This window comes from Mobula hypostoma, chromosome 12 (genome assembly GCF_963921235.1).
Source record: "Mobula hypostoma chromosome 12, sMobHyp1.1, whole genome shotgun sequence".
Taxonomy (NCBI): Eukaryota; Metazoa; Chordata; class Chondrichthyes; order Myliobatiformes; family Myliobatidae; genus Mobula; species Mobula hypostoma.
The window spans coordinates 113,202,555-113,230,255 of record NC_086108.1 but is presented as its reverse complement, the minus strand read 5'-3'; the positions used below and the strand labels follow the sequence as shown (position 1 = coordinate 113,230,255).

The following is a 27,701-nucleotide window of genomic DNA, read 5'->3' as shown; positions in this document are numbered from 1 at the left end:
ATACTTTGATTTATAAAGGCCAATGTACCGAAAGCTCTCTTTACGACCCTATCTACCTGTGACACCACTTTTAGCGAATTTTATATCTGTATTCCCAGATTCCTCTGTTCCACTGCACTCCTCAGTGCCTTACCATTAACCCTGTATGTTCTACCTTGGTTTGTCCTTCCAACGTGCAATACCTCACACTTGTCAGTATTAAACTCCATCTGCCATTTTTTAGCCCATTTTTCCAGCTGGTCCAAGTCCCTCTGCAGGCTCTGAAAACCTTCCTCGCTGTCTACTACACCTCCAATCTTTGTATCATCAGCAAACTTGCTGATCCAATTTACCACATTATCATCCCGATCATTGATATAGATGACAAATAACAATGGACCCAGCACCGATCCCTGTGGCACACCACTAGTCACAGGCCTCCACTCAGAGAAGCAATTCTCTACCACCACTCTCTGGCTTCTTCCATCGAACCAATGTCTAATCCAATTTACCACCTCTCCATGTATACCTAGCGACTGAATTTTCCTAACTAACCTCCCATGCGGGACCTTGTCAAAGGCCTTACTGAAGTCCATGTAGACAATATCCACTGCCTTCCCTTCATCCACTTTCCTGGTAACCTCCTCGAAAAACTCCAATAGATTGGTCAAACATGACCTACCACGCACAAAGCCATGTTGACTCTCCCTAATAAGTCCCAGTCTATCCAAATGCTTGTAGATTCTGTCTCTTAGTACTCCCTCCAATAACTTACCTACTACCGATGTTAAACTTACTGGCCTATAATTTCCCAGATTACTTTTTGATCCTTTTTTAAACAACGGAACAACATGAGCCACTCTCTAATCCTCCGGCACCTCACCTGTAGACAGCGACATTTTAAATATTTCAGCCAGGGCCCCCGCAATTTCAACACTAGTCTCCTTCAAGGTCCGAGGGAACACCCTGTCAGGTCCCGGGGATTTATCCACTTTATTTTTCCTCAAGACAGCAAGGACCTCCTCCTTTTCGATCTGTACAGTTTCCATGATCTCACTATTTGTTTCCCTTAATTCCATAGACTTCATGCCAGTTTCCTTAGTAAACACAGACGCAAAAAAACCTATTTAAGATCTCCCCCATTTCCTTTGGTTCCGTACATAGCCGACCACTCTGATCTTCAAGAGGACCAATTTTATCCCTTACAATCCTTTTGCTCTTAATATACCTGATCATCCACAATCAGTACCCTTTTTCTGTCTTCTCCCCATATCCCTTCTCTCCGCTATCTTTAAGAGCTCTATCTAACTCTTTTTTGAAAGAATCCAGAGAATTGGCTTCCACTGCCTTCTGAGGCCGAGCATTCCACAGAACCACAACCCTCTGTGTGGAAAAAGTTTTTCCTCAACTCCATTCTAAATTGTCTACCCCTTATTCTTAAACTGTGGCCTTTGGTTCTGGACTCACCCAACATTGGGAAGATGTTTCCTGCCTCTAGCTTGACAAATCCCCTAATAATTTTATATGTTTCAATCAGATCCCCTCTCATCCTTCTAAATTCCAGTGTATACCACCCCAGTTGCTCCAATCTTTCAACATATGACAGTCCCACCATCCCGGGAATTAACCTTGTGAACCTACACTGCACTCCCTCAATAGCAAGAATGTCCTTCCTCAAATTTGGAGACCAAAACTGCACACAATATTCCAGGTGTAGTCTCACCAGGGCCCTGTACAACTGCAGAAGGACCTCTTTGCTCCTATACTCAACTGTCCTTGTTATGAAGGCCAGCGTGCCATTAGCTTTCTTCACTGCCTGCTGTACCTGCATGCTTACTTTCAGTGACTGATGTTCAAGAACACCTGGATCTCGTTGTACTTCCCCTTTTCCTAACTTGACACCATTCAGATAGTAATCTGCCTTCCTGTTCTTGCCACCAAAGTGAATAACCTCACATTTATCCACATTAAACTGCATTTGCCCTGCATCTGCCCACTCACCCAACCTGTCCAAGTTACCCTGCATTCTCATAACATCCTCCTCACATTTCACACTGCCACCCAGCTTTGTGTCATCTGCAATTTTCTAATGTTACTTTTAATCCCTTCATCTAAATCATTAATGTATATTTTAAATAGCTGCGGTCCCAGCACGGAGCCTTGCGGTACCCCACTAGTCACTGCCTGCCATTCTGAAAAGGACCCATTAATCCCTACTCTTTGTTTCCTGTCTGCCAACCAATTTTCTATCCATGTCAGTACCCTACCCCCAATACCATTTGTTCTAATTTTGCACACTAATCTCCTATGTGGGACCTTATCAAAGGCTTTCTGAAAGTCCAGGTACACTACATCCACTGGCTTTCCTATGTCCATTTTCATTGTCACATTCTCAAAAAATTCCAGAAGATTAGTGAAGCATGACTTCCCCTTTGTAAATCCATGCTGACTGTGACCTATCCTGCCACTGCTATCCAAATACGCCGCTATTACATCTTTTATAATTGATTCCAGCATCTTCCCCACCACTGAAGTCAGACTAACTGGTCTATAATTGCCCGTTTTCTCTCTCCCTCCTTTCTTAAAAAGTGGGATAACATTAGCTACCCTCCAATCTGCAGGAACTGATCCTGAATCTATAGAACATTGGAAAATGATTACCAATGCTTTCACGATTTCTAGAGCCACCTCCTTAAGTACCCTGGCATGCAGACCATCAGGCCCTGTGGATTTATCAACCTTCAGTCCCATCAGTTTACCCAACACCACTTTGTGCCAAATGTGAATTTCCTTCAGTTCTTCTGTTACCCTCGGTCCTCCGGCCACTATTACACCTGGCAGATTGTTTGTGTCCTCCCTGGTGAAGACAGATCCAAAGTACCTGTTCAGCTCGTAAGAAACATTAAGAAATATTCTATTCTAATATTCAGATAAGGGTTAACCAATCAGATCGCCCCTATTCAAATAATGCAATACCAAGAGAAGCTTTGTGAATTTTCCAAAATGTTACAAAGAACTGTATCCACTAGGGGACACACTGAACAACTGCGCCTACATACTGTGACCACTAGGGGGACACACTGAACAACTGCACCTACATACTGTGACCACTAGGGGACACACCAAACAACTGCATATACATACTGTGACCACTAGGAAACATACTAAACAGCTACGTGTAATTGAATAAAATACAAGCAGGTAATTAATTGTTAAGCTGCAAAGAAAATAACATTTAAACACAAACAACAGGAATTCTGCAGATGCTGGAAATTCAAGCAACACACATAAAAGTTGCTGGTGAACGCAGCAGGCCAGGCAGCATCTCTAGGAAGAGGTGCGGTCGACGTTTTAGGCCGAGACCCTTCGTCAGGACTATTGAAGGAAGAGTGAGTAAGGGATTTGAAAGTTGGAGGGGGAGGGGGAGATCCATAATGATAGGAGAAGACAGGAGGGGGAGGGATGGAGCCAAGAGCTGGACAGGTGATTGGCAAAAGGGATATGAGAGGATCATGGGACAGGAGGTCCAGGGAGAAAGACGGGTGGGGGGGACCCAGAGGATGGGCAAGGGGTATAGTCAGAGGGACAGAGGGAGAAAAACGAGAGTGGGAGAAAGAATGTGTGTATAAAAATAAGTAACAGAAGATGGGGTACAAGGGGGAAGTGGGGCATTAGCGGAAGTTTGAGAAGTCAATGTTCCTGCCATCAGGTTGGAGGCTACCCAGACGGAATATAAGGTGTTGTTCCTCCAACCTGAGTGTGGCTTCATCTTTACAGTAGAGGAGGCCGTGGATAGACATGCCAGAATGGGAATGGGATGTGGAATTAAAATGTGTGGCCACTGGGAGATCCTGCTTTCTCTGGTGGACAGAGCGTAGATGTTCAGCAAAGCGGTCTCCCAGTCTGCGTCGGGTCTCGCCAATATATAGAAGGCCACATCGGGAGCACCGGACGCAGTATATCACCCCAGCCGACTCACCTGGAAGGACTGTTTGGGGCCCTGAATGGTGGTAAGGGAGGAAGTGTAAGGGCATGTGTAGCACTTGTTCTGCTTAAGGGAGGAAGTGTAAGTGTAACATTTAAACAGTCCAGTCCACCAGGTGTGAAGAGTTTCTTGTTCTGGCTCCCCCCACCCCCAACACCCTCCTTCCCAGTCCTGATGAAGGGTCTTGGGCAGAAATGTTGACTCTTATTCCTTTTCACAGATGCTGCCTGACTTGCTGAGTTCCTCCAGCATTTTGTGTATGTTACAGGTGATTTTGACACCCTCTTTCACTTCCAGTCACTGACCTGAGCAGTGAGAGTCACCACTACTGTCGGCTGTTAGTGACTGTTGTCTCTCTCTCTCTCCAGGGCTTTATTGGGCCACCGGGTGTCGTTGGACCTCCTGGGCCGGAAGGTAAAAAGGTAAAGTGTTTTCTAAGAACTGGCTTGGGTTAAGGGGTGCAAATGGGCACATTTGTAGATCAATACAGATACAACAAAACAAATGAAAGATGACCAGATGAGATAGGAACAGGAGAGGGCTCAACCCACAATCTCACAATCTACCTCGCTGTGACCTTGCAGTTCACTACAACAGTCTGTTGAGCTAGGACGGGACACTGTAGCGCTATACAGGCTGCTTGGTGCTGACCTTGATGCCAATTGATACTAAATGTGCTCCTCCTGTCTATCATCCCTATTTCTCCATCTCCTTTATATTCACGTGTCTGTCCAAGCACCCGTTAAACTACGTGCACCGCTATCCTCGGTAACCCGTTCCAGGCAACCACCACTCCCTGCATAAAATAAACTTGCCCCCCACGTCACCTTTAAACTCCCCAACCTTAGAATCATGTCTCTGCTGTTTGACATTTCTACCCTGGGGAAAAGATTCTGACTGTTATTAGAACATCAAACTTTATTGTGCACTTCAGCCCACAATGTTGTACTGACCTTTTAACTTACTCTAAGATCAATCTAACCCTCCCCTCCACTTGGCCTCCATTTTTCCATCATCCATGTGTGTCTCTCTAATAGCTTCTTAAATGCGCTGACCACCACCGCTGCCAGGACATTCCACACACCCACCACTCTGTGTGTAAAAAAATAATCATCTGACATCCCCCACTGTACATTCCTACAATCTCCGTAAAATGATACCCTCTGGTACGAGCCACCTCCAGTCCACTCGATCTATGCCTCTTATCATCTTGTACTGCTCTGTCAAGTCACCCCTCATCCTCCATTGCTCCAAAGAGAAACCCCCCAGCTCAATCAACTTATCCTGATACAACATGCTCTCTAGCTCTCTCCCCACATTCCCATCGACTCCCCCCAGATTCCACCCCTCGCCCACACACTGGGGACAATGAACTGACTTTGGGAAGTGGAGCATCCGAGGGAAACGCACACAGTCACAGGGTGACTGTGTTAACTCCCCACGGACAGTGCCGGAAGTCAGGATCGAACCCTGGTCTCTATGGCTGTGAGGCAGCAGCTCTGATCTCCCCAAAATGCCACTGTGCTCCTCACATCTGTTACCAGACCAGCAACTACCATTTACCCCTTTTTCACACAATCAGAGACATTTAAACAAAACACCAAAGGCTGAAGTCAGTCAAATACTATTCAGGTGATTCCCATCTCCCATCCCTCAGTTCAAAGACTTACAGATGGCAGCTCTTGACATATCCCCCTTTTGACAACCTGCTGAGGGGTTTCTGCCTGCAATACTACATGTCAAGCCATCTGGAATGCAGGGGCCACTGCACAGGATTAGAAAAAGCTGCAGGAAGTTGTAAACTCAGCCAGCTCCATCACAGGCACCAGCCTCCTCAGCGTCCAGGACACCTTCAGATGGCAATGCCTCAGAAAGGCAGCGTCCGTCTTGAAAGATCCCCATCGCCCAGGGCATGCCCTCTGCTGATTGCTACCATCACGGACTGAAGATACACACTCAATGTTTCAGGAACAGCTTCTTCTCCCTCAGTATTTAGATTTCTGAATTGTCCATGAACCCATGAACACTGCTTCAGTAGTTTTGCCCTTTTTTTGCAATACTTATTAATTATAATATATAGACTGTATAGAATATATATATTTCTTATTGTAACTTTGATTTTTTATGTATTGCACTGTCTTGCTGCTGCAAAACAAATTTCATGACGTATGCCAGTGATAATAAATCTAATTCCGATTCTGACAACACTGTGGAAAGTTGCACACAGCATCTGTATGGATAAACCACTTCTTCCTCAACCCCAGGCTCCTTGTCCCTCCAATCTCCGTCTCCTTGGTCCACAGAAACACTCAATCCCCGGGTTAAAATGGCCACGTGATCCCTTGTCAGCCGGTGTTTTTGGAACAGTAATCTGCATTTTTGCAGACAAAGCCGGTGTTGTGCAAAACCTGATGGAAGCTGTAATGTGGGAGAAATGTGATTCATATTGTCCACAGCTGGCTGATGTGAAGGCTTTGTTGCGATCGCCTCTGTTTGAAACCTGCTGTGTTTGATGAGGCAACTTTCTCTCCTTAGGGCATTGCTGGGCCCAGAGGAACGAAGGGACCCAAGGGGGCAGTGGTAAGTTCAAATGGTATTGTTTAAACGTAGAAACCTTTCCCCCCCGTACAAAGCCTTTGTGAAAGACATTGATGCTTGGAAGTTAGTTTAACGTTCAAAGCTCTGCTTCTGTGCATAAAGGGATACTGTTTGAATGAAAGGCATTGGTGGTTCTGTTGAAAATTCTTATTTTGAACTTTTAGACACAAGAAACACCAATAGATCAAGAATAGGAGGAGACCATTCAGCCCCTCAGTCCTATCCCACCATTCAATGTGACCATAGCTGATATGCCCCAGGCCTCATCTCCCCTCCTGTGCCTGTTCCCCATCTCCCTCAGTCCCCTGATGTGTCAAACATTTCCCTCGCTTCTCATTAAACCACCCTCCCCACCATGATCCAGTATCCACACCCTTTCGGGTGGAGAACTCCAGAGATTCCCTTCCCTCCTGTTAAGTGTCTGCCGCTAACCCCTGTAAGTGTGACTGCTCTCCCACTCTGTCGTTCTCTGATCTCATGTTCATCCAGGGTCTGAGATCTTACCCTATTTTTTTTTTTGAAGCTCCAAGGAGCACAGAGACAACATCCTTACCTCCTCTTACTAAGACAATCCTTCCATCCTGCTGAGTCTCATAAAATCATACAGTGTGGGATCATGCCCTTCGGCCCAACTCATCTCTGCCCATCTCAGCTCGTCCCATGAGCCTGCATTTATACACCTCTGTAAAGTCAACCTTAATCTCCTACATTCCGAGGAATAATGTCCACCCCACGCCTGCCCAAAACTCCAGGCAACATGCTGGTAAACCTCCTCCCACTCTGTCCAGTTTACTAAAGACTGGAATTGCCTCCAATACTGTATACTGTGTTTCACAGGGCCATAGAACACCATAGCTCAGAAACAGGCCCTTTGGCCCATCTAGTCCATGCCATAGTCCTCCATACCCCCCACCCCCTCACCAATGTACCTATCCAAATTTGAAATCGAATCTGCAACCACCACTTTCACTGGCAGCTCCTTCCAGTCTCGGACCATGCTCTGAATGAAGTTCCCCCTCAGGTTCCCTTTCAACATTTCACCTTTCATCCTTAACCCATGACCTCTAGCTCCAGTCTTATCCAATGAGCTGAGTGTTTTGAAAAGGCTGTGCAGACTTTCAGGGAATTCCTTGCATCATGCTAGGAGAACCCCCTCTCATGATGACGGAGGCAAACATTCCATACAAACAGAGCCAATATTGACACCCACTCCAATACTTCAAAGAGTCGCCTCTCACTCTGAATATTCCTCTCATGATTCATTCAAGAGGCGTAGGTGTTCAAAGTTCGGAGTAAATTTATTATCAAAGTACATATTTGTCACCATATCATACCCTGAGATTCATTTTCATGTGGGCATTACAGTAAGTACAAGAAAAATGGTAGAATCAATGAAAGACTGCAGCCAACAGGACAGACAAATGACCAAACTGCAAATACAAAAAGAATTTTAAAAAAACAATAATATAATAAATAAATAAATAAATAATCAATAAATATTGAGGATATGAGATGAAGGTGTAGGGGCCAGAGGGGGTTACAGAGACAGGGAGGGGTGTAGGGTCTGGAGGGGGTTACAGAGACAGGGAGGGGTGTAGGGTCTGGAGGGGGTTACAGAGACAGAGAGGGGTGTAGGGTCTGGAGAGGGTTACAGAGACAGGGAGGGGTGTAGGGTCTGGAGGGGGTTACAGAGACAGAGAGGGGTGTAGGGTCTGGAGGGGGTTACAGAGACAGGGAGGGGTGTAGGGTCTGGAGGGGGTTACAGAGACAGGGAGGGGTGTAGGGTCTGGAGGGGTTTACAGTGACAGGGAGGGGTGTAGGGTCTGGAGGGGGTTACAGAGACAGGGAGGGATGTAGGGTCTGGAGGGGGTTATAGAGACAGGGAGGGATGTAGGGTCTGGAGGGGGTTACAGTGATAGGGAGGGGTGTAGGGTCTGGAGGGGGTTATAGAGACAGGGAGGGGTGTAGGGTCTGGAGAGGGTTACAATGACAGGGAGGGGTGCAGAGGCCAGAAGGGGTTACAGAGACAGGGAGGGGTGTAGGGTCTGGAGGGGGTTATAGAGACAGGGAGGGGTGTAGGGTCTGGAGGGGGTTACAGAGACAGGGAGGGGTGTAGGGTCTGGAGGGGGTTACCGAGACAGGGAGGGGTGTAGGGGCCTGAGGGGGTTATAGAGACAGGGAGGGGTGTAGGGTCTGGAGGGGGGTTATAGAGACAGGGAGAGGTGTAGGGGCCGGAGGGGGTTACAGAGACAGGGAGGGGTGTAGGGTTTGGAGGGGGTTACAGAGACAGGGAGGGGTGTAGGGTCTGGAGGGGGGTTATAGAGACAGGGAGGGGTGTAGGGGCCGGAGGGGGTTACAGAGACAGGGAGGGGTGTAGGGGCCGGAGAGGGTTACAGGGACAGGGAGGGGTGTAGGTCCTGGAGGGGGTTATAGAGACAGGGAGGGGTGTAGGGTCTGGAGGGGGTTATAGAGACAGGGAGGGGTATAGGGGCTGGAGAGGGTTACAGGGACAGGGAGGGGTGTAGGGCCTGGGAGGGAGTTTACAGAGACAGGAGGGGTGTGTTTGAGCTGGAGTGGGTTACTGAGTCCGAGAGGAGTGTAGAGACGGGCAGAGGTTTATAGAGATGGCGAAATGTGTAGGGGCTGGAGGGGATATGCCGGTGATATCAAACCTGATTTTGATTTTAGGCTTTCTTAGGGTACGTCCACACTGGACCGGATAAATCCGTAACTGAAGCTTTTTCTCTTCGTTTTGACCCTCCGCCCACACTGAAATGGCGTTTTCCTCCCCGGAAAGGGGAGCTTTTCAGAAACGCTCACCAGAGTGAATAAATCTGAAAACGCCTAATATCCGGCACAGTGTGTACGGGGTAACCGGCTATTTTTAAAACTGCTGTCATGACGTGCTGGAACAAATGGTGGCAGCCCGGCATTTCATTGTTTTCTTGAACGTAACCTCCAACACCACAACAATATCTGACAATAGATGTGTAACATCCTAATATAACATTGTGTGGAAATACAAGATAACACTGATGCAAACATGTTTTATTTAACAAGGTGCTTTATTAATGTATTGCTTGTGCAAACATTCCATAGATGCAATTGTCACTTTTGCCCAGTAACTTGTTTTATTGCACATGTTAAATACAACAAAATAATACAGAAAGACATGGCAAAAGTAAAGGCAAACAAATGAGGCAACAGCAAATTTCACTTCAGCCCAGTAACAAGTCTTATTGCGTTTAGTTGTAGCTGTCGTCCCTTTCATCATGAAGAGACTATGGCTGTAGGAAATGTTTCTGGACAAACGCGCACCAAGTATACCGTTTCCTCTTCGCTTGTTTTCCGTGTGTCCTGCGCATGCCCAGTAGGAGGAGATTCGCCTAAATATCCGTTCTAATGTGGACAGAGGAATTTTGAAAAAAGCCTTGTGTGCACGCCTATCGTTTTTTGCGGGAAACCGGCATTTTCAAAATTATCCGATCTAGTGTGGATGTAGCCTCAGATAGGCGTATGGATGATCGGAAACGTAGACCAGTACAGCAGGGAAACAGGTCATTCAACCGAACTGGAGAGGTGTGTAGGAGGGAAGGGTAAGATCGATGTTAGAGCAAGTTAAAAGGTCAGCAGAACACCTGGAGAGGCTTGTGAGATCCTGAGATCCCAAGAGCGATGCTGTCTGGAATTTAGCTCCTGGCAGGGTCTCCCAAGGCAGTAAGGTGAAAGGGGAAGTTACAATCCAACCAAGACCTCCTATGTGCAACTGGTGGAAGATGGTGACACGTCACAGCGGCGGTGAGGGTGGAGGAAGGCGGCAGCAGTCGGTTTGTGTTCCAAGCCACTGGGCCCTGGCTCTGATCGGCCGAGGACTGTGTCACACACAGACCAGATCCACCCATCAGGAGAACATCGTACTGGACTCCAGTCATGTGTTCCACGAGTTGTGACAAGAGCACCTGGCAGCTAATGAAGTTACAGAATAGCCTTCAGGGATAACGGCTTCTTCAGTTAACTTGTTCATGTAGTTATTCTGGAACATTCCCAAAATTGCAGCATGCAATTAATACAGGACACGTCACCTGAAAATCTCAGCTTGGATTCCACAATTTAGCAAACAGACAAGCAAAGACATGGTGAATTAAAGCGGTAGTGTTAGCAGAATGCTTTATGATTCCAGCAATTCCCGGGTTCAATTCCCACTGCTGCCTGTAAGGAGTTTGTACGTTCTCCCTGTGACCATGTGGGTTTCCTCCCCATGACCATGTACGTTCTCCCCGTGACTGTAAGGAGTTTGTACATCTCCCCGTGACTGTAAGGAGTTTGTATGTTCTCCCCATGACTGTAAGGAGTTTGTACGTCTCCCCATGACTGTAAGGAGTTTGTACATCTCCCCGTGACTGTAAGGAGTTTGTATGTTCTCCCCATGACTGTAAGGAGTTTGTACGTCTCCCCATGACTGTAAGGAGTTTGTACATCTCCCCATGACTGTAAGGAGTTTGTATGTTCTCCCCATGACTGTAAGGAGTTTGTACGTCTCCCCATGACTGTAAGGAGATTGGACGTCTCCCCATGACTGTAAGGAGTTTGTACATTCTCCCCGTGACTGTAAGGAGTTTGTACGTTCTCCCCGTGACTGTAAGGAGTTTGTATGTTCTCCCCATGACTGTAAGGAGTTTGTACGTCTCCCCATGACTGTAAGGAGTTTGTACATCTCCCTGTGACTGTAAGGAGTTTGTATGTTCTCCCCAAGACTGTAAGGAGTTTGGACGTCTCCCCATGACTGTAAGGAGTTTGTACATTCTCCCAGTGACTGTAAGGAGCTGGTACGTTCTCCCCGTGACCATGTGGGTTTCCTCCCCATGACCATGTACGTTCTCCCCGTGACTGTAAGAAGTTTGTACGTCTCCCTGTGACTGTAAGGAGTTTGTACGTTCTCCCCATGACCTGTAAGGAGTTTGTACGTTCTCCCCGTGACTGTAAGGAGTTTGTACGTCTCCCCGTGACCTGTAAGGAGTTTGTACGTTCTCCCCATGACCTGTAAGGAGTTTGTACGTTCTCCCCGTGACTGTAAGGAGTTTGGACGTCTCCCCGTGACTGTAAGGAGTTTGTACGTTCTCCCCGTGACCATGTGGGTTTCCTCCCCATGACCATGTACGTTCTCCCCGTGACTGTAAGGAGTTTGTACATCTCCCCGTGACTGTAAGGAGTTTGTACATTCTCCCCGTGACTGTAGGGAGTTTGGATTTCTCCCTGTGACTGTAAGGAGTTTGTACGTCTCCCCGTGACTGTAAGGAGTTTGTACGTTCTCCCCGTGACTGTAAGGAGTTTGGACGTCTCCCGTGACCATAAGGAGTTTGTACGTTCTCCCCATGACCTGTAAGGAGTTTGTACGTTCTCCCCATGACTGTAAGGAGTTTGTACGTCTCCCCGTGACTGTAAGGAGTTTGTACATTCTCCCCGTGACTGTAAGGAGTTTGTACGTTCTCCCCGTGACCATGTGGGTTTCCTCCCCATGACCATGTACGTTCTCCCCGTGACTGTAAGGAGTTTGTACGTCTCCCCGTGACTGTAAGGAGTTTGTACGTTCTCCCCGTGACTGTAAGGAGTTTGGACGTCTCCCCATGACCTGTAAGGAGTTTGTACGTTCTCCCCATGACCTGTAAGGAGTTTGTACGTTTTCCCTGTGACTGTAAGGAGTTTGTACGTTCTCCCCGTGACCATGTGGGTTTCCTCCCCATGACCATGTACGTTCTCCCCGTGACTGTAAGGAGTTTGTACGTCTCCCCGTGACTGTAAGGAGTTTGTACGTTCTCCCCGTGACTGTAAGGAGTTTGGACGTCTCCCCATGACCTGTAAGGAGTTTGTACGTTCTCCCCATGACCTGTAAGGAGTTTGTACGTTCTCCCCATGACTGTAAGGAGTTTGTACGTTCTCCCCGTGACCATGTGGGTTTCCTCCCCATGACCATGTACGTTCTCCCCGTGACTGTAAGGAGTTTGTACGTCTCCCCGTGACTGTAAGGAGTTTGTACGTTCTCCCCATGACTGTAAGGAGTTTAGACGTCTCCCTGTGACTGTAAGGAGTTTGTACGTTCTCCCCGTGACCATGTGGGTTTCCTCCCCATGACCATGTACATTCTCCCCGTGACTGTAAGGAGTTTGTACGTCTCCCCCTGACTGTAAGGAGTTTGTACGTTCTCCCCGTGACTGTAAGGAGTTTGTACGTTCTCCCCGTGACTGTAAGGAGTTTGTATGTTCTCCCCATGACTGTAAGGAGTTTGTACATCTCCCCATGACTGTAAGGAGTTTGTACGTCTCCCCGTGACTGTAAGGAGTTTGTATGTTCTCCCCATGACTGTAAGGAGTTTGTACGTCTCCCCATGACTGTAAGGAGTTTGGACGTCTCCCCATGACTGTAAGGAGTTTGTACATTCTCCCCGTGACTGTAAGGAGTTTGTACGTTCTCCCCGTGACCATGTGGGTTACCTCCCCATGACCATGTACGTTCTCCCTGTGACTGTAAGGAGTTTGTACGTCTCCCCGTGACCTGTAAGGAGTTTGTACGTTCTCCCCATGACCTGTAAGGAGTTTGTACGTTCTCCCCGTGACTGTAAGGAGTTTGGACGTCTCCCCGTGACTGTAAGGAGTTTGGACGTCTCCCCATGACCTGTAAGGAGTTTGTACGTCTCCCCGTGACCTGTAAGGAGTTTGTACGTTCTCCCCGTGACCTGTAAGGAGTTTGGACGTTCTCCCCGTGACTGTAAGGAGTTTGGACGTCTCCCCGTGACTGTAAGGAGTTTGTACGTTCTCCCCGTGACCATGTGGGTTTCCTCCCCATGACCATGTACGTTCTCCCCGTGACTGTAAGGAGTTTGTACATCTCCCCGTGACTGTAAGGGGTTTGTACGTTCTCCCCGTGACTGTAAGGAGTTTGGACGTCTCCCCATGACCTGTAAGGAGTTTGTACGTTCTCCCCGTGACTGTAAGGAGTTTGGACGTCTCCCCGTGACTGTAAGGAGTTTGTACGTTCTCCCCATGACCATGTGGGTTTCCTCCCCATGACCATGTACGTTCTCCCCGTGACTGTAAGGAGTTTGTACGTCTCCCCGTGACTGTAAGGAGTTTGTACGTTCTCCCCGTGACTGTAAGGAGTTTAGACGTCTCCCCGTGACTGTAAGGAGTTTGTACATTCTCCCCGTGACCATGTGGGTTTCCTCCCCATGACCATGTACATTCTCCCCGTGACTGTAAGGAGTTTGTACGTCTCCCCCTGACTGTAAGGAGTTTGTACGTTCTCCCCGTGACTGTAAGGAGTTTGTACGTCTCCCCATGACTGTAAGGAGTTTGTACGTTCTCCCCATGACCTGTAAGGAGTTTGTACGTGTCCCCGTGACTGTAAGGAGTTTGTACGTCTCCCCATGACTGTAAGGAGTTTGTACGTTCTCCCCGTGACCATGTGGGTTTCCTCCCCATGACCATGTACGTTCTCCCCGTGACTGTAAGGAGTTTGTACGTCTCCCCGTGACTGTAAGGAGTTTGTACATTCTCCCTGTGACTGTAAGGAGTTTGTACATTCTCCCCGTGACTGTAAGGAGATTGTACGTCTCCCCGTGACTGTAAGGAGTTTGTACATTCTCCCTGTGACTGTAAGGAATTTGTACGTCTCCCCGTGACTGTAAGGAGTTTGTACATTCTCCCCATGACTGTAAGGAGTTTGTACCTTCTCCCCGTGACTGTAAGCAATTTGCACGTCTCCCTGTGACTGTAAGGAGTTTTTACGTTCTCCCCGTGACTGTAAGGAGTTTGTACTTCTCCCCGTGACTGTAAGGAGTTTAGACGTCTCCCCGTGACTGTAAGGAGTTTGTACGTTCTCCCCGTGACCATGTGGGTTTCCTCCCCATGACCATGTACATTCTCCCCGTGACTGTAAGGAGTTTGTACGTCTCCCCCTGACTGTAAGGAGTTTGTACGTTCTCCCCGTGACTGTAAGGAGTTTGTACGTCTCCCCGTGACTGTAAGGAGTTTGTACGTTCTCCCCGTGACCTGTAAGGAGTTTGTACGTGTCCCCGTGACTGTAAGGAGTTTGTACGTCTCCCCATGACTGTAAGGAGTTTGTACGTTCTCCCCGTGACCATGTGGGTTTCCTCCCCATGACCATGTACGTTCTCCCCGTGACTGTAAGGAGTTTGTACGTCTCCCCGTGACTGTAAGGAGTTTGTACATTCTCCCTGTGACTGTAAGGAGTTTGTACATTCTCCCCGTGACTGTAAGGAGATTGTACGTCTCCCCGTGACTGTAAGGAGTTTGTACATTCTCCCTGTGACTGTAAGGAGTTTGTACGTCTCCCCGTGACTGTAAGGAGTTTGTACATTCTCCCCATGACTGTAAGGAGTTTGTACGTTCTCCCCGTGACCTGTAAGGGGTTTGTACGTCTCCCCGTGACTGTAAGGAGTTTGTATGTTCTCCCTGTGACCGTGTGGGTTTCCTCCCCGTGTTCCAGTTTCCAGTTTCCTTCCCCGGCCCAAAGACATCTCGGTCGGTAGATGAATTGGTCATTGTAAATTGTTTTGTGATTAGGCTAGGATTAAATCAGGGATTGCTGGTGGTCTGGCTTGGTAGGCCGAAGGGGGCCTGTTCCATGCTGTATCTCAATAAATAAAAGTTCAGGTTTATTGCCATTTAACCGTATGCATGTATACCGCTTATCAAGACACATATACCGCTAAACAAAACACGGATACACGTTTACCGCTAAACAAAACAACATTCCTCAGAAAACACAGTATATATGTGTATCACATACAGCGCAAAAGCTTTTTGATGCTGCTGGATTACCTGAGCACCCAGAATGTGGTTCAGGAAACCAATGTCCTCATACAATACTTAAAATTACTATAAATTACAATAAGAATAAATAAAAAATAAATAGGTAGTGTAAAGGATAACAAGATAGTGTCCTGTCAAAGGGTCTCAGCCCAAAACATCGGCTGATTATTCTTTTCCATAGATGCTGCCTGTCCTGCTGAGTTCCTCCAGCATTTTGTGTGTGTTGCAAGACAGTGAGGTAGTGTTCATGGAATCTGACGGCAGAGGGGAAGAAGCTGTTCTTGAGTGATTGACTGTGTGTCTTCAGGTCCCTGGACGTCCGGCCTGATGGTAGCAGTGAGAAGAGGGCACGTGCTGAATGGTGAGGGTCTTTAATAATGGATGCCGCCGCTTTGAGGCATTGGCTTTTGAAGGTGTCCTCGATGCTGGGGAGGCTGGTGCCCATGATGGAGCTGGCTGAGTTTACAACTCTCTGCAGCTGTTTCCAATCCTGTGTCCTGCAGCCTTCTCCCCAGATGGTGATACAACCATTCAGAATGCTCTTCATGGTACATCTATAAAATTCAGTGGAATTCCCTTTCGTGATAACAAAAGACATTGTTAAATCATTTGTAACTCCCATTTTAAACGCGCAAGATTCTGCAAATGGTCAGAAATGCACAAAGTGCTAGAGCAGCTCAGCAGGTCAGGCAGCAGCTATGGAGGGGAATGAACAGTCGATGTTTCGGACAAAGGCCCTTCGTCAGGACTGGAAAGGAAGGGGGAAGAAGTCAGAATAAGGAGGTGGGGAGAGGGGAAGCTGTACAAGTTGGCAGGTGACAGGTGAGACCAGGTGAGCTGCAATATTCCTTTGAAGGTCTGTGTATAAGTGCACAGTCACATCGTTTGCTACTGGCACACAAAGGGTTGTCACCCTCTACCTCGTTGGCACGTTACGTAAATTTCACAATCGCACACAATCGCATTTCCTTTTCTGGTTTCTGATGCGGATGGTGTTGACAATGTGGAGTTTGTGATGATTTGTCTGCAGATTTTAGAACTGGCTTATTTATACTGTTTTTATTTGAAGAAATTATTGATTTCCTATGTTGAATTCCAAAGAAGCAAACAGCATGAAACACAAAGGAACTGCTAGTTCATTTAAAACAGAATGGCCTAATGAAACAGTAGAGACTGCCACTGAAAGCTCACGAGGTCAAGAATGTGCAAGAAACATTTGTGTACAAAGCAGAAACTGGTGTATTGTCACGATGCAAAGGTTGCTGGAGAATTTGCAAGTGGGAAGAACTAGAGTGATGTTTGGAAACTTCACGTTTTAAAGTATCACTTAGCAGGAAATCGCATCTGAACTGTGTGTGAAAGCTCCAGTGAAAATATCCCTCATTACTCGCTTCAGGACTGCTACATATGTTTTGTGAGAGTGCAGATGAACAAGAGTGAAAATGATAAACCCAGGGGAAATCAACATTCTTATTGACAGTTATTTTATTCCTTTTAAACAATGAACAACAAACTTGGCAGTTTATTATCCTTAGAAAAGCTTCAGGTATACTTCCACTTAAAAATTCAGTGTCTAAGTGTTGTTTGTCACTAGGGAAAAACATTGCACAGCTCAAGATTTAGCGCACATTGGTCATTACAAATGAGAGGGAACGTTGGCGAGGAGGATGGTGTTGGGGTAAGGTTGGTGGAATAGGCCGAAGAGGTAATGGACCAATTAGGAACCTGGTGTGTGTAACTCCCATTTTGTTTGGAAGTTTTCATGCTAGCCAAATAGATTTTTAATGCGGTTATTCAGTTAACAAAGATTTACATTCCTGTAACACCTTACCCAGATTTAAATCAGGACAATGTACTTTGCACACATTGAAGTCCTTACCAATGAAGGCCACAGTTGGATTGAAGGGATTGCAGCTGATCTGTCCACTGCAGGCTCCCACAAACAACAGTGGCTCAGTTCTCTGTAATGTGCCCCGAGGGATAAATACCAGGATGACAGGAAGGAAACATTTGCTGTACTCTTTAATAAGGAGACAATAGATGCTGCTTCAAAAGGCAGCATCCATCATTAAGGACCCCATCACCCAGGTCATGTAACTAACAAGGAGGAGGTACTGAAGCCTGAAGATACATACTCAATGTTTCAGGGACAGATTTCTTCCCTTTCTCCCCTCTGCCATCAGGTTTCTAGTTGGACAATGAACCATTCTAAACTACCTCACTATTACTTCTATTTTTGCTCTCTTTTTGCACCACACCACTTACTTAGTTTATTTTTTCAAATATATTTCTTATTTTTTATAATTATGTATTTCACTGTATTGCTGCTGCAAAACAGCACATTTCATGAATATGCCAGCGGTATTAGATTAGATTATGAAGACACGTAGTCCTCTTTTATTGTCGTTTAGTAATGCATGCATTAAGAAATGATACAATATTTCCTCCGGTGTGATATCACAAAACACAGGACAGACCAAGACTGAAAAAACTAACAAAACCACATAATAATAACATATAGTTACAACAGTGCAACAATACCATAACTTGATGAAGAAGTCCTTGAGCACAGTAAAAAGTTCAAAGTCTCTCAAATGTCCCACATCTCACGCAGACGGGAGAAGGAAGAAAAACTCTCCCTGCCATGCCCGACCACAATCCGTCTCTGAGTCATCCGAAAACTTCGAGCCTCCAAATCATCTCTCCGACACCGAGTACTGAGCGCCATCTCTATCCGAACGATTCGACCTCCATCTCGGTCGCCAACAGCAGGCAAAGCCGGGGATTTTGAGGCCTTTCCTCCGGAAGATTCCCGACCACGCAGTAACGACAGCAGCGAACGAGCGTTTCAGAAATTTCTCCAGATGTTCCTCTGTGCTTTCACGTCCATCTCCATCAAATCAAAATTGTCCACAGCCCCTATTTAACGGATACGATATCATTTTTCACTGTAGGGCTGAGCACGCGTGGTGCGCCGCCATCTTCTCCTCCCGCCGTATTAAACCCGATTCTGATTCTGAGTCACTGTTCCAAGTTGAGGGCCAGTGAATGAACTCAGAGATATGTAGAAATTCCCTTCTGCAGAGAGTGGTGAATCTCTGGGACTGTCTGCCCGGGGGAGTGGGGGGTTTGTGAACTACAAGACAAACAGGTGGATAAGCGCAGCAGGTCAAGCAGTATCTGTGGGGGCAGATTCCTGGGTGGAGTGCTCGCATCAGGACTGGGTTGTGAAGAAGCATTTAAAGAGGAGGAAGAGAGATGTCTGGCGGATCTGGTGGCTGAGGGCGACGGGGAACTGACACAGAAGTGGAGGTGAGGCCTAGGGGCAGATCCGTCATAGTGGGGCCGGACTGGAATTAGAGTTGGTTTACTGTTGTCACATGTACCAAGGTACAGTAAAGTACCTTGTTTTGCAAACCGTTCATGCAGAACAAGTTTTAGAACATAGAACATTACAGCACATTGAAGGCCCTTCAGCCTACAATGTTGTGCTGATCTTTTAACCTACTGCAAAATCAGTCTAACCCTTCCCTCCCACAACACCCTCCATTTTTTTATAATCAATGTGCCTATCTAGGAGTCTCTTAAAATGTCCCTACGTATCTGCCTCTATTACCACCCCTAGCAGAGTTTTCCATGTGCCCACCACACTCTGTGTAAGAAACGTACCTCTGACATCCCCACGATAGCTTCTCCAATCAGCTTAAAATGATGAACCCTCGTACTTGCCAGTTCCACGTTGGGAAAAAGTCTCTGGCTGTCCACGCAATCTTTGCTTCTTACCATCATGTACACCTCTATCAAGTCACTTCTCATCCTCCTTCACTCCAAAGAGAAAACCCCTCACTCACTCAATCTATCCTCATAAAACGTGCACTCTAATCCAGGCAGCATCCTGGTAAGTCTCCTCTACACTGTCTCTATAGCTTCTGCATCCTTCATATAATGAGGTGACTAGAACTGAACACAATGCTCCCAGTTTCATTGCTTTTGCATTGAGGTAGCACATTGGCAAACATAACAGAGAGCAGAATACAGTGTAAAAGTTACAGGGAAAGAGCTAGCAGACAAGGTGCAAGGTCATAATTTTCAAACTGCTAGCCCTTGTTAATTAGGCCACTCAGCTCATCGAGGCTGGTCCACCAGTCCATCATGGCCGCTTATTATCCTCCCCAACTCCATTCTCCTGCCAGCTCCCTGTAACCTTTGACACCCTGACTAATCAAGAAACTAACATCTGCTTTAAATCTACCCAATGACTTGGCCTTCACAGCTGCCTGTATCAATGAATTCCACAGATTCACCAACCACTGGCGAAAGAAATTCCTGCTCATCTCTCTTCTAAATAGACGCCGTTCGATTCACAGGCTGTGCCATCTGGTCCTAGACTCCCCCACTATAGAAAACATCCTCTCCACTTGCACCCCATAAAACCATAAGACATAGGAGCAGAATTAGGCCATTCAGCCCATCGAGTCTGCTCTACCATTCCATCATGGCTGATCCCAGATCCCACTGAATTCCATGAACCTGCCTTCTCACCATATCCTTTGATGCTCTGACTGATCAGAAAACGATCAACTTCCTCCTTAAATATACCCATGGACTTGGCCTCCACCGCAGTCTGTGGCAGAGCATTCCACAGATTCACTACTCTCTGGCTAAAAAAATTTCTCCTTACCTCTGTTCTAAAAGGTTGCCCCTCAATTTTGAGGCTGTGTCCTCTAGTTCTGGATACTTCCATCATAGGAAACATCCTCTCCACATCCACCCTATCTAGTCCTTTCAACATTTGGTAGGTTTCATTGAGATCCCCTCCCCCACCCCCCCATATTCTTCTAAATTCCAGTGAGTGCAGGCCTAAAGCTGCCAAACGCTCCTCATATGTTAATCCCTTCATTCCCAGAATCATCCTTGTTCCTTTTACCAAAATGCATTATCATACATTTCCCAACACTGTATTCCATCTGCCACTTTTTTGCCCATTATTTCAATTTGTCTATATCCTGCTACAATTGCATTGCTTCCTCAGCACAACCTACCCCTCCGCCTATCTTCGTATCATCCGCAAACTTTGCCACAAAGCCATCAATTCCACTATCTGACCCCTGAGGAACACTCTGTCTAGGCCTTTCAACATTCAATAGATCCCACCTGATTCTAAACTCTATTGAGTACAGGCCAGGGGCCATCATGCACTCCTCATACGTTAAACTCTCATTTCCAAAATCTGGACCCTCTCCAGATCCAGCACATCCGTCCTTAAGAGAAGGGGCCCAAAACTGCTGACAATACTCCAACTACGTCTGACCAATGCCATATAAATTCTCTGGATCACGTCCTTGCTCTTATATTCTAGTCCTCTCAAAATGAATGCTAACATTGCATTTGCCTTCCCTACCACGACTCAGCAATCCATTTGCTCTTAACATATCTGTAGAATCCCTTAGGATGCCCATTCACCTTGTCTGCTGGGAAACTTCATGCCTTCTTTTAGACGCCCCCCCCCCCCAATTCCTTTCTTACGTGTCCTCTGGCATTTTTTATACTCAATAAGCACCTCATTTGTTCCTACCTGCCTATACCTGCTTTGCACCTTCTCAACCAGGTCTTCAATACCTCTGGAAAGCCAATGTTCTCTACACCTGTTATCTTTACCTTTTATTCTGACAGGCACAAACAAGCTTTGTGCTCTCAAAATTTCATGTTTGAAGGCCTCCCACTTACCAAGTATACCTTTGCCAGAAAACAGCCTGTCCCAATCCACTTTTGCCAGATATTTTCTGAGTGACCTTTCTCCAATTTAGAATTTCAACCTGCAGACCAGACCTATCTTTTAGAAAACTTACTTGTGGCATTGTGGTCACTAGATGCAAAGTGTTCCCTGACACAAACCTCTGTCAGCTGCCCTGTCTCGTTCTCTGATAGCAGATCAAGTATCACACACTCTCTCACTTCCCTTCACTGTATTCCATTCGCCACTGCTTTGCCCATTCCCTCAATCTGTCTGACTCCTTCTGCAGACTCCCTGCTTCCTCAACACTTCCGGCCCCTCTGCCTATTTCCACGTATCTCTGCAAACTTAGCCACAAAACCATCAATTCCATCATCCAAAACACTGGCATTCAGTATGATGTGAAAAGAAAAGAAGCAGTTTCCTGCTTACTGTAAAGGCCAGCTGCTGAACAGGCCATTTCTCATGGACCGTTGTCTCATCTGTCTCACACTCTCTCCTCCATGTCACTGTGCTGGCCCTGTCTCTGTCCTTATGAGAGGTCTTGGCCTGAGAGATCGACAGGTAACTCTTCTCCATAGAAGCTGCCTGACCTGTTGTGTTCCCCCAACACTTTGTGTGCAGTGCTCTGTACTGTTCTTCTCACAGAGGGAGGGGAATCTCTGGAATCCTCCACCCAGAGGGTGTAGAGACTGGATCACTGTGGGGAGAAATGTTTGGCCGATCAGGGGACAGAGGGCGATGGGGAACTGGACAGAAGGGGAGGCGAGGCCTGAGGCAGATCAGTCAGGGTCACATTGAATGGTGGGACAGGGTTGAGAGTTTGAGCAGCTTCTTCCCGCTCCTGTCATCATATATTGACAGTGAGCAACAGCACATAAACAGGCCCTTCGGCCTATCAAGTCCGTCCTGCCCATTAACAGCACACATCCTGTCTGATGACGCCTCGGGCCTTTCGGTGCATGTTCCGATTCTCGCTCCCCAGGAGAGTGCAGAGGCAACGCACCGGGGGGTCGCCTGGACTTTGGGGACTTTAGTTCTGGGGAGGGGGGGCTGTTGGAGAGTTGGGATGATTTCCCCTGGTGTAAAAGAGGCTGAGGGGTTGACTTGATAGGGGTGTGTGAGGGTGTGAGAGGCACACATAGTACAGATAGATAAAATCAAGAGGGTGTAAGCTTTAGGTGAGAGGATGGAGTTGTTTAACTCTGATGTTTTTTTATCCAAGATTCTTACAGAAGTCAGGAAAGAGGCAGAAAACTTGTTCCTTCATACTCATGTACGGAGTCTGTCTTTTTTCTGTATGTTAAATTTAAAATGGCTTCTTTGTTATGTTATACTTGGGAATGCTTCTTTGTTATGTTAAACGTTGAGAAAGTCCTTCCCACTAGCAGTTTGTTGAATCCCGTTACTGATAAGAGGATGTTATGAACCAATTGGGGTAGTTGTTATGGTTTTGGTGTATTTGAAGATACTGTATGCGTGGGGTTTTTGGGCAGAAGGTGGGAGAGTGACCCTGAGGGTGGCCAGGGGGGCTACACTCATTTTACTGAGTGTTAATAGAACAAAGAAAATCAAAAACTGACAGCAATAGGAGCACAGGAGAAGCAAGAAGAGTAAAAGGTGGTCTTGCCATTTGGTCAGCTCTTTGTATACTCCATTGTTGAGGAACATTCCATTCAAATTTGCAGATAAGAGCCAACCAATCAGATACCCCCTATTCAAATAACGCAATACCAAGAGAAGCTTCCAGAATGATATAAGTGTAACCACTACTAGAGGACACACAGAATAACTGCACATACACAGCAACACACACAAAATGCTGGAGGAACTCAACAGGTCAGTGAGCATCTATGGAAGTGAATAAACTGTTGACATTTCAGATCGAAATCCTTCATTGGGACTGGAAAGGAAGGGGGAAGATGACAGAATTAAAAGGCGGGCTGAGAGGAAGGAGGGTAGCTAGAAGGTGATTGGTGAAGCCAGGAGGGTAGGATAGGTAAAGGGCTGTAGAGGAAGGAATCTGATAGAGAGGAGAGTGGACCATAGGAGAAAGGGAAGGAGGTGGGGACTCAGGGGGAGGTGTAAGGCAGCTGAGAAGAGGTAAGAGGCCAAAGTGGGGAATAGAAGAGGGGAAGGCGATGGATTTTTTTTTACCTGAAGGAGTATTCATGTCTTCAGGTTGAAGGCTACATACTATGACCACTAGGAAACACACTAAACAGTTACATATATATAGGTGGTTTAAAAAGTACAGGCAGATAAAGCTGCAAAGAAAATAACTATTAAACAGTCTAATCCATGCATCATCTCAGTGCATTTGGGATGCAGAATCCAAAAGGGTAGCATATAGAGTAATCAAAGTGTTATATCTCAATGCGCAGAGTATAAGAAATAAGGTGAATGACCTTGATCCACTATTACAGATCGTCAGGTGTGATGTTGTGACCATCACTGAATCACGGCTGAAGGATTCCTATAATTTGGAGCTGAATTTCCAAGGTTACAGTTCTGGTCACCTCACTACAGGAAGGATGTGGATACTACACGGAGAGCGCAGAGGAGATTTACAAGGATGTTGCCTGGATTGGAGAGCGTGCCTTATGGGAATAGATTGAGTGAACTTAGCCTCACTTGAAGGATGAGAGGTGACCTGATAGAGGTGTATAAAATGATGAGAGGCATTGATTGTGTGGATAGCTAGAGGCTTTTTCCTAGGGCTGAAATGGCTAACATGAGGGGGCATAGTTTTAAGGTGCTTGGAAGTAGGTACAAGGGGACGTCAGAGGTAAACTTTTCACACAGAGTGGTGGGTACGTGGAATGCACTGCCAGCGATGGTGGTAGAGGTGGATACAACAGGGTCTTTTAAGAGGTTCTTAGATAGGTACATGGAGCTTAGAAAAATAGAGGGCTATACGGTAGGAAAATTCTCAGCAGTTTCTCGAGTAGGTTATATGGTCAGCACAACATTGTGGGCCGAAAGGCCCATTAGTTTCTATGCTTCTTACATGTTATATCGGAGGGATAGGAAGGTAGGCAGAGAGGCTGGAGTGGCTTTGCTGGTAAAGAATGGCACCAAATCATTAGATAGGTGTGACATAGAATCAAAAGATGTTGAATTCTTGTGGGTTGAGTTAAGAATGTGCAAGGGTAAAAGGACCCTGATGGCAGTTATATACAGGCCTCCCAACACTAGCTGGGATGTGGACTACAGATTACAACAGGAAATAGAAAAGACGAGTCAAGAGGGCAAGTTATGAGTCATGGGAGATTTCAACATGCAAGTCGACTTGGAAAATCAGGTTGGTAATGGATGAAGAGAGTGAGTTTGTGGAATGCCTATGAGATGGCTTTTTAGAGCAGTTTGTCATTGAGCCTACTAAGGGATCAGCTATACCGGTTTTGGTGTTAGGTTGTGAATTGGTGACGATTAGGGAGCTTAAGGTAAAAAAAAACCCTTAGGAGCCAGTGATCACGAAATGATTGAGTCCAACTTGAAATTTGATAGGGATATAGTAAAGTCTGATGTAGTAGTATTTCAGTAGAATAAAGGAAATCACAGTGGTATGAGAGAGGAGATGGTCAAAGTAAATTGGAAGGAGATGCTGGCATGGATGTCAGCAGAGTAGCAATGGCTTGTGTTTCTGGGAAAAATGAGGAAGGTGCAGGATAGATGTATTCCAAAAACAATGGAGAAGTACTCAAATGCCAAAATAGTACAACCGTAGCTGACAAGGGAAGTCAAAGCTAGTGTAAAATCAAAACAGAGGGCATACAACAAAGCAAAAATTAGTGGGAAGACAGAAGATTGAAAAGCTTTAAATACCCTGCAGAGAGCAACTACAAGAATCATAATGAGGGAATATGAAAGCAAGCTGGCAAACAATATCAAAGTGGATAGTGAAAGCTTTTTCAAGTAAGTAAAAAATAAAAAAGAGATGAGGGTGGATATAGGACCACTAGAAAATGAGGCCTGAGAAATAATAATGGGGCACAAGGAGATGGTAGATGAACTAACTTAGTGTTTTGCATCAGTCTTCACTGTGGAAGACATTAACAGTATGCCAGATGTTACTATTACAAGGGAGAAGGTGCTCAAAAAGCTGAAAGACCTAAGGGTACATACTGTAAATCACCCGGGCCAGATGAACTGCACCATAGGGTTCGGAAAGAGGTAGCGGTAGAGATTGTGGAAGCATTAGTAATGATCTTTCAAAAATCATTAGACTCTGGCATGGTGCCAAAGGACTGGAAAATTATGAATGTCACTCCACCCTTTAAGAAAGGAGAAAGGCAGCAGAAAGGAAATTGTAGACCAGTTAGCCTGACCTCAGTGGTTGGGAAGGTGTTGGAGTCAATTTTTAAGGATGAGGTTATGAAGTAGTTGGTGACACAGGACAAGATAGGACAAAGTCAGCATAGTTTCCTTGGGTGTTTGCCTGACAAACCCATTGGAGTTCTTTGAGGAGAATACACCTAGGATAGATAAAGTAGTAGATGTTGTATATTTGGACCTTCAGAACTCAAAAACCTGAAAGAACTAAATCACCCAGACCAGATGAACTGCACCTTAGGGTTCTGAAAGTTTTATACCTCAAAGCACGGAGTATAAGAAATAAGGTGGATGATCTTATTGCACTATTACAGATTGTTGGGTATGACGTCTTGGCCATCACTGAATCATAGCTGAAGGATGGTTGTAGTTGGGAGCTGAACGTCCAAGGTTACACATTGTATCAGAGGGATAGGAAGGTAGACAGAGGGGGTGGTGTGGTTCTGCTGGTAAAGAATGGCATCAAATCAGTAGAAAGATGTGAGATATGATCGGAAAATGTTGAATCCTTGTGGGCTGAGTTAAGAAACTCCAAGGGTAAAAGGACCCTGAAGACAGTTATATACAGGCCTCCCAACAGTAGCTGTGATGTGGACCACAGATTACAACAGGAAATAGAAAAGGCGTGTCAAAAGGGCAATGTTATAATAGTCATGGAAGCTTTCAATGTGGAGGTTGATTGGTAAAATCAGGTTGGTAAAGGATCCCAAGAGAGTGAGTTTGTCGGATGCCTATGAGATGGCTTTTTAGAGCAGTTTGTCGTTGAGCCTATAAGGGGATCAGCTATACTGGATTTGGTGTTTATGTAATGAACCAGAGGCGATTAGAGAGCTTAAGGTAAAAGAACCCTTAAGGCAGTGATCACAATATGATTGTGTTCAACTTGATATTTGATATGGAGAAAGTAAAGTCTGATGTAGCAGTATTTCAGTGGAGTAAAGGAAATTACAGTGGTGTGAGAGAGGAGTTGGCCAAAGTACAAGCCACAAGTCCTTAGGAGGGGAAAGAAAGGATCAGCCATGATTGAATGGTGGAGCAGACTCAATGGGCCAAATGGCCTAATTCTGCTCCTGTGCCTAATGGTCTTGTGGTTTATGGTCATAGTCATAGTCATACTTTATTGATCCCGGGGGAAATCCAACAGAGTTTAAAAGGGATCTGAGGGGTCTTAATTATTACACTGAGTTGTTAATATTTGGAGCCCACTGCAAGAGGGGGTGGTGAGGTCTGATACGGTCACCATTACTGAGAAATATTTAGATGGGCAGGGCATAGAAGGTCAGTGGTTTAATTTCCCACTGTAAATTATCCCCAGTGTGTGTGTGAGGCTGTAATCTGGAGGGAGTCGATGGGAATGTGGTGAGAATGAAATGGGATCAGTGTAGTATTGGTGTCAATGGGTGACAGTAGGTCAGTCCCAGCTCCATGGGCTGAAGGGCCTGTTTCTAAGCTTTGGGTCTGTACGACCCATCTGAGAGCAAGAGCAGGGAGGGGTGGTTGCATGGGATGCAGCGTCATGTCCAGGTAAGGTGTTGTGTACAGACCAGAAACCCAGATCTGGCATCACTCATAGCCCAAATCCACCTCTGTCACCCGCATTCCCTTGGCATAGGTACCAGCTGAATGCACCGATTCTAATCAGTCTGATTCCTAGGAATGGTCGACTGTGTCCTGCCTGCCTGCGTGGGTGGACACATGGAGATATTAGGTAGCATGTTGTCTACTTTTACCCAAGGCCAGTAATGGATTGCATCAGCTGCTTAACGCAACACTGTTACAGCTCAGTGTAATGTCCAATTTCGTGACGTCTGGAAGAAAGCTTGTTCATCCTTCCCATGTATGTGTGGCTTTCCCCTCACAGTCCAGTGATGGACCGCTCAGTAGGTTAGTTGGTCATGGTAAATTGGCCTGTGGTTGTGGTGGTTGACATCTGTCTGTCTCGAAGGACAATGAGTGATCATCATCATCATCACAAGCCTGGGAGGAAGATATGGAGATCCTGAGATGTCCAGTCGTCAAGATCTTTCTCTCGGCCTCATCAATATAGACTAAAAGAAAGCTTATGAAGCAATACGCTTGGCACCAGCTTGGCTGCAGGAGCTGCCGGAAGGATGCTCAACGACAATCAGGTGCCTGAGGGGCTCCGCTCTGGATTTGCTGTCCGGGTTTACTCCCGTAGCCTTCGTCTCTCCTGAGGCTGCCTACAAGGCAGTGCGGCAATTTACCCATAGCTGGGGATCTG

General features: G+C 46.3%; 1 protein-coding gene across 1 annotated transcript in view; it reads left to right on the top strand.

Moving 5' to 3' along the window:
* The window catches only part of LOC134355274 (collagen alpha-1(XXIV) chain-like), a 530,134-nt gene that overhangs the window by 220,768 nt on the left and 281,665 nt on the right, over positions 1-27,701 (top strand). The window contains exons 11-12 of the mRNA XM_063065074.1: positions 4,333-4,386; positions 6,500-6,544. Coding sequence (XP_062921144.1) covers positions 4,333-4,386; positions 6,500-6,544 — 99 coding nt within the window. The remainder of the gene's footprint in view (positions 1-4,332; positions 4,387-6,499; positions 6,545-27,701) is intronic.